Source organism: Chiloscyllium plagiosum, unplaced genomic scaffold (assembly GCF_037043375.1).
Source record: "Chiloscyllium plagiosum isolate Xiang-an unplaced genomic scaffold, Cpla_swu_hap1 HiC_scaffold_9, whole genome shotgun sequence".
Classification (NCBI taxonomy): domain Eukaryota; kingdom Metazoa; phylum Chordata; class Chondrichthyes; order Orectolobiformes; family Hemiscylliidae; genus Chiloscyllium; species Chiloscyllium plagiosum.
Genome location: NW_028270147.1, coordinates 5,963,411 through 5,971,112, shown reverse-complemented (window position 1 = coordinate 5,971,112; position 7,702 = coordinate 5,963,411). Strand labels below are relative to the sequence as shown.

Sequence of the window (7,702 nt, the reverse complement as noted above, 5' to 3'; positions counted from 1 at the left end):
TCGAGGAGGCAGATCACCATCTTTTCAAGGACAACCAGGATGGATAATAAATGCTGGCCCAGCCAGTGATGCCCCACATCCCTGAAATAAGTACAAGAACAGGTATTTGAAGAGGACTTATGTGAGGAGAATGTTAAAGTGTGGGACTAAATAGGCAGCTGATTTAAGCCCCTAGGCATCAAGATTCCACTCAAATAGATCAAAGGGTCAACTGTTTCAAGAAACTGCACATTTAAACCCACAAATGTATTGAACTGGTAAATCTCGAGTAGTTGAGCTGAAAACAAAGATCTAATCTTGAATAAACTCATGGAAGATCCGCTGTGAACACATTTTATTAAATTCCCATCTTTCAGGGACAAACATTTCATGTGTTACGTTCAAAGCAGCACTAGTTTTAAAAACACAAATAATCAGAACATTTTACAATGACTTGATTTGAACAACTGTTGCTGGTAGTGATGATTTGACACATGCAAGATATTTTGGGCACTGCCATTAATGTCAAAAAGGTTAAAAAAATCTTTCAGCTGCTCTTGTGGCTCATAACCTACACCAAACACATTCCAAAATCAAAACACTTACATTTAAAAAAGTTAAAAATGCTTGCTCCTACTCCTTAAATAAAACCAACAGCCAAGAGAAAAATTCAACCCATTTACAATGAGATTCTTCCAACCCACTTAGAAGTAAACAGTGTTCCTGTGGAAAATAAAGAGTCATACACGGGCTCCCTACACAACAATTTCCACTCAATATACAAAGTGCTGCTTGAAGTAGTCTTCAAATGTCACTGTGACATATATAAATGCAAGTGCATTATTTCAGTAGAATACTACATTCCAAGTACCCAAGGGATTCCAGAATCTACAGTCACAGTTCCTGTGCATGTCAATTGAGGCTAGTCTCATTTGCAGACTGTACAGATGTTTTTTCCAAATGGTCATCCTTAGGTGAATGGTTCAGAAGCGTAGAACACCCGTTATGATACCAGTGATCAGGGCTGGCCTTAGAGTTCCTCCATTTCTCATGAGCTGCTCCACTATTTCTCTTTGTGTCAAAATTGCCTGCCTTTCCTTTTTTTGGTACAAATCTTGAGCTGCAATGAAAATTAGAAGTATGAACACAGGCACCACATCACAATCTAGACTGGATGCATCTAGGACTTGGATCGGAGATCTGCAAAATAGTTAAGGAAAATGCAACCAAAACAACATTGTAGATATCTACAGTTTTTTTCTGCATTTAGTCACAGGACCTGAGCATCACTTGCATGGCCAGCATTTGTTACCAATGGCTTTCAAGGTTTTGGTGTGGGTGGTGGTGAACTGCCTTCTTGAACTGCTGTTCCACACAGTTCCATTTAGGAATACCTGAAGTGGTAGATTGTCTTGGGAGGAAAGGTTGGACAGATAAGGCTTGTGACCACTGGGAGTTAAGAAGAATATGAGGAAAGTAGATTGAAAAACACAAGATCCTGAAGATCTTGATAGAGACAAAATGTGGAGAGGCCTTTTCCTCCTATGGAAGGGTGAGATGTCACTGTTTAAGAGTCAGGGCTCCACAATTGAGAGATTAGGCAGCATTAGCGAGAGCATCTGCTGAACTCTTCCATAACCAAAAAAAAGGGGAAAAAAAAACAATTCATGGAATACATTACTTCTTAAGTTTACTCATGGGACATGGGGATTGCTGGCTTGGCCAGTATAAGTTGCCCATTAGGAAGGTGGTGAGCTGTCTTCAATTACTGTAGTGCATGCTCTGTAGATAGACTCTCAGGAAGGGAATTTAAAGGTAGAAAGTGGATAGATTATTAAGCCAGGAAGTGAAAGATTCAGGGAAAGGCAGGAATGTAAATCAGGTCGTAATCACTCATGATCTTAAACAGCAGATTTGAAGGCCTGATTGGCCTGTTCTTGCCCCTTGTTTGCTCTTAAGCAGCTGCCAAGAAAATAATTTTGTATTTATATTCTAATATAGAAAACAGGAGAAGACCATTCAGCCCTTAGAGCTTCCTCTGCCATTCAATACAATCCTGCTTTCTCCCCATAGCCTTTGAACCCTTTAGCCCCAAGAACACGAATTCCTTTTTAAAAACATTCAATGTTTTGGCCTCAATCATTTTGTGGCAGAATTCCTCATGCTCCCCACTCTCTGGGTGAAAGACGTTTCTCAGTCCTAAATGACCCCATTTCTTTAGATTGTGACCCTTGGTTCTGGACTCAGACATCAGGGACATCCTTTCTCCATTTACCTGGTTTTGTCTATTAGAATTTTCATCTGTTTCTGAGAAGTGCTTCTCATTCTCCTAAACTGCAATGAATTTAGTCTGAACTGATTCCAGTCTTTTCATGTCCAGAAACCCATTGTGGTAAACTGTTGTTGTACTTGCTCCACAGCGAGATCATTATTGCTCAGATAAGGAGGCCACAAGTATGCTGTCACCATGGCCCCACAGAATTTCAGCAAGATATTCCGACCTCTCTGCTCGAATTCTAAGTTATGATGGCCTTTTTCACCACCTCTTGCATATGCATTATTAGTGACTGAAAATTAATGCAGCTACAGAGTTGTTCTAAGGCCCATTCAATCCCCTTCCCAACGAGCGAAAGGAAAAAAGTAAAAAAAGTTACATTTCACACTCCAACTCTGTCACCTGTTAGAGGAGAGGATGTTCTTACAGGATACTGACCTGACTAAAGAATTGAAACTACATATTCTCACCATTGTTTTACAATTTTAACAACTTTGCTTACTCAATTCCCACCAGAAATTTGTTTCTTACGATCAGATGGTAATTAAGGATTAGCACAATTAAAAAAAAAGGTTTATTACACACCTAGTTCCTTGAGTGAGGTGCATTTTTCGACCCGTTTCTGTGGACTTGGCACTATTTATTGGAGGAAATTTAGTACTTGAAGGTTCCGGCGTAATTACTGGAGCTGTATTAGGTCGGAGGTAAGCAGGTGAATTTGGTTGTGATTGTGTCTTATGGTTCTCCTGCCCTGGACCTAGAAGATAATTATGGTCTGTAAAAGGTTATAGAATCAAATAAGTCATGAAATTTACACAAGCAAATGTTTGCATGTTTTTTTGTTGGGGGGGGGGGGGGGGGGGAAGAGATGGGGGGGCGCGGAGGAAAGAGGGAGGAAGAAATGGAGGAGGTGGTGGTGTTATTTATGTTTGAAATCCAAAATAGACTTCAAAATGTACTAAAGATTAGCTGCAGTAATTCGTGTAATCATCATCAACATGGGTTTGTTATTTATAGTCTGGTGACTAAGACTAAAAATGACCAAAAATGTAAAATGTTTACTTAACTGTAAATACTTTCACTTCCAATAAAGTTGAGAAACTATGAATAAAGTGCAACATCGCCTGCAGGATGCTCTTATTGATGGTAAGGTGGGTTTTCTACTCAATGCCTATGAAAAGTCATGAGTTTGTAAGGTTGACTACTACACAAGAAAGAGTGGCACAGTGGCTAATGGTGAGCATTGCTGTCTCAGAGCACCAGGGATCCAGGTTCAATTCCACCCTTAGGCAACTGTGCAAACTCCACACAGATAGTCTCCCCATGTCAGCATGGATTTCTTTCCACAGTCCAACTATGTGCAAGTTAAGTGGAATAGCCATGCTACATTGCCCATTAGTATTCAGGGATGTGCAGACTGGGTGGATTAGTCATGCGAAATGCAGGGTTAAATTGGTGGGGGTCTAGGTGGGCTGCTCTTTGGAGGGTTGGTATGGACTCGATAGGCTGAATGGTCTGCTTACACACTGTAGGGATTCTATGACAAGTCGATAATGATGCGCCTGCACAGAGCACCTACAGTGCCAAGAATAATAAAGGCGCGTGGCATATTTACATTTGAAGGAAACATATTAGAAGCAGTGTTCTATAAATTTTTGAACATCCTGCCAATACTCAAATTTGAGCATTGTAACCTCAACCTGTCAATGGGGAGGGCCAATGGACAGGAACAGAAAAAGGGGAAATTTTGTAAGTTAAACTTTCCACTGAGCCCAGAGTACGGAAATCTGGAACAATAGTGCTCTGCAGAGAGAAACTAGACCAAATGTTTTTTGACTACAGTATGTAGTGCTCGAAAAAGCATAGCAGGTCAGGCAGCATGTAGGAGCAGGAGAATTGATGTTTCAGACATAAGTCCTTCACCATTTATTCTTGATGAAGGGCTTATGCCCAAAACGTCAATTCTCCTGCTCCTTGATTGCTGCTTGACCTGCTGTGCTTTTTCCAGCACCACACTCTTGACGCTGATCTCCATCTACAGTTCTTACTTTCTCCCAACTTTTTAAACAACCTGTTTATCTGAAAAGATCACAGAACTAAATACATTAATTCTCTTGTATCCCACCATTTTTTTGTGTTTATTTCAGATCTTCATCTGCTGAATGCTGCCAGTGGAAACACTTGGACATGTGTTTACATTTGTAAATTTGAGAAGTTACTCAATGGTTAATACTCTTGATCAACAAACAGCCTGCTTTCAAAAAAAGGGAAATCCAACAATAAAACAATTGAGGATTAGTAAGGAGTCTAAACATTAGCTAACTCAGGGGGAGAGGATGCAACAGAATAGGCAAATTGTCACATTCAAAATCAACATTCAATTGTTTGCACATTTTTATTTAAAAAATAAATACTTACTAATGGAGGAGGCACTTTGTGGTTTCATTATTTTTGGCCTTTTGCTCTCCACAAAAGGAGTCATGTTCAAAAACTGCTGCTTCAACCATGTTGCTCGTTCCTCTTCAAAACCTTTCCTCTGCAGACAAAAAATGGAAAAGTTACAAAATGTCCCTTCCTGATCTATCAATGCATTCTTTCCACAACTGCCATATGTACTATAGCTTTACAAAATATTCTTGTTAATTCTACATTTGCATAAAGTAGCTTCATATAGTAGCTTCTTTCCTAAAGAGTTTCCTTTAGGAAAAAGAAAAATACCAAAACTAGAGTCATAGAGATGTACGGCATGGAAACAGACCCTTCGGTCTAGCCTGTCCATGCTGACCAGATATCCCAACCCAATCTAGTCCCACTTCCCAGCACCTGGCCCATATCCTTCCAAACCCTTCCTATTCATATACCCATCCAAATGCCTCTTAAATGTTGCAATTGTACCAGTCTCCACCACATCATCTGGCAACTCATTCCATACACGTACCACCCTCTGGGTGAAAACGTTGCCCCTTGGGTGTCTTTTATATCTTTCCCCTCTTACCCCCTAGTTCTAGACTCCCCGACACCAGGGAAAAGACTTTGTCTATTTACCCTATCCATGCCCCTCAATTTTGTAAACCACTATAAGGTCACCCCTCAGCCTCCGACGCTCCAGGGAAAACAGCCCCAGCCTATTCAGATCCTCCAACACTACTTTTGGAACAAAGTCAAAAATCAAAAACACCAGGTTACAGTCCAACAGGCTTATTTGAAATTACAAGCTTTCAGTGCAATACTCAGGTGACGAGAGAGTGCACACCAATACAGTTTATAAGTAGAGATCAAAGGATCATACAACTGGTGTAAGTGTAGTGAACAAAGCTAAAAATGGCTGATGGACAACTATTAGAAAGGGAAATGCAAGTTTGGATTGATTAAGATGCAAAATCAGAACCTGTTTCAGGTCACTGCCTTGAGATCATTAGATTTTAATCCGCATCTGCCTAACTTTCCAAACTTCAAATCTGGCAGAGATACAAAAGGTGATAGGTCAGGTCAGACACTGAACTGTAGGTGTGAGACCTTCAGAACTTGTCCCCAACTTTTAAATCAGATTGGTCTTGTTCCAAAAGCAGGAATTTGTAAAACACCACACTGACTGACTGTAGACCACAGAAAGAAAATCTTCATGCAAATCAAATACCATAATTTTATTTAAAATCAAAATTATTCTATAGTATCTGGGTCTGCCAGCATTGTGGATTCTGTCCTGTTAAAGCAAATTGCAGAACAGTTACAATTTATAAAATGTTTATATCCACTGTTTCACAATAGCTGAAATTGTGTCATTGGACATGACAGGAGAAAGTGAGGACTGCAGGATGCTGGAGTTCAGAATACAGGGTGTGGTGCTGGAAAAACACAGGTCAGGCAGCATCCGAGGAGCAGGAGAATCAACGTTTCGGGCATAAGCCCTTCATCAGGAAAGCCCTCATTCCTGATGAAGGGCTTATGCCCGAAACACCGATTCTCCCGCTCATTGAATGCTGCCTGACCTGCTATGCTTTTCCAGCACCACACTCTTAACTCATTGGATATGACTGCAGATTATGGAATTCATGAAACTGCAGTCTTTCTGCACGACAAGACAGCTAATTTCATTGATCTTTTTGCTATAGTGTCCAATGTTGTACACAAAAATAATTCTGAAACAAAAAACAATTAGGGCAAATACCCAGATTTGGATGGTTACAAAATTAGTACTCTATACTATGAAAAGCATGATTATTTCAGCGATTCCAAATTAGATGAGATGGACAGAATTTGCAAACATATCACCTCGCAACTTTCCACAGCCCTTTCACCAAGTTCAAAACACAAGTACTGAGTTTGATGTAATACCTTTCATTTGCCTGGATAAGTACAGCTACAACTCCACTCAAGAAGATTGACATCATTCAGGACAAAGTTGGTCTGCTCAAAGTCAGTAGCCCATCAGAAAACCAAACTAAATACCCAGGTGGGACTTGAATCCACAATCCCTGCCTATGAGACCAAAGCCTTATCCATTAGGTCACAAAATCTTCAGTGTTTGGCCTGGAAAATAACAGTGTTAACGTCCATTTAGCAACTAACAGCATAAAATAACTAAGAGCTAGTACCTCATGTCCTAATCTAATGGCAGCTTCTGTAAAGTTCCTTCTTTCTCTTTCAAAGTTTTTCTTCTGATCATTAAACAATCTCCACTCTTCTTTCAATCGTTCTTTCTCTTCCAGTAAGTAGCAGTCACGCACTAATACAGCTGTTTCATCATCACACTGGGGATTAAGTTGTTGCTATGGAAAAGAAACAAGCAAAAACTTCCACATTTGGAAACATGATATCAGTTCACGTTGATGGGTTTTGATTTTTTTTAAAAGTTATTAATTTAACTCAAAAGCTGTTAAGAACGAAGCATCAAAAACTGGTCAGCTACATTTGCAATCTCAGATAATAAAGCCATCTGTAACTACTTGCAATAGATCTTTCACAAATTCATTCTACAGTTAAACTAAACACCAGACACTCAGGTGTGAAACATAACACCAAATAACATAACATGTTATACCAAATGATTGGTTTCTGAAATGTACATTCAATAAGTCAAGCTTTTGGTCATCTACCTCATGTTATGACCAAGATAGAGAAGTGCACTTTATTTCTCCAATTCCACTATTCCATGGATAACAGCATTAATTTAGGCTTTACCTACTTGCTGATATAAACAAATCACAAAAATGTAAAAAAGCAGTTAACAGATTTTCAGGTGAGAACATTTACTTCACACACAATAAATAAAAGGTTGTTGTAAATATAAATGCCATGGCATCTGTGTACTACATTCCTCCGCAAGAAAATAAAACAGCTGCACTTGAAGCAACTGTTGGCGAACAGTGACATGGGAGAGAAGTCGGATTTTAAAATTAAAATAAGCACTCTTTCACGTGCAGTGTACAAATTTTTCTTCGTTAACAG

General features: G+C 39.5%; 1 protein-coding gene across 8 annotated transcripts in view; it reads right to left on the bottom strand.

Annotated features, from left to right (window-relative positions):
• Positions 1-319: 319 nt before the first annotated feature.
• LOC122554109 (afadin- and alpha-actinin-binding protein) overlaps positions 320-7,702 on the bottom strand; it is a 62,751-nt gene continuing 55,368 nt past the window's right edge. For 6 of the 8 annotated variants that reach the window (XM_043698600.2, XM_043698601.2, XM_043698605.2 and 3 more), the window contains 4 exons: positions 6,850-7,023; positions 4,673-4,790; positions 2,840-3,029; positions 320-1,099 (listed from right to left, as the gene is read on the bottom strand). In XM_043698600.2, coding sequence (XP_043554535.2) covers positions 892-1,099; positions 2,840-3,029; positions 4,673-4,790; positions 6,850-7,023 — 690 coding nt within the window. In that variant the 3' untranslated portion in view covers positions 320-891. The remainder of the gene's footprint in view (positions 1,100-2,839; positions 3,030-4,672; positions 4,791-6,849; positions 7,024-7,702) is intronic. The other 2 variants (XM_043698606.2, XM_043698607.2) reach the window with 2 other exon arrangements.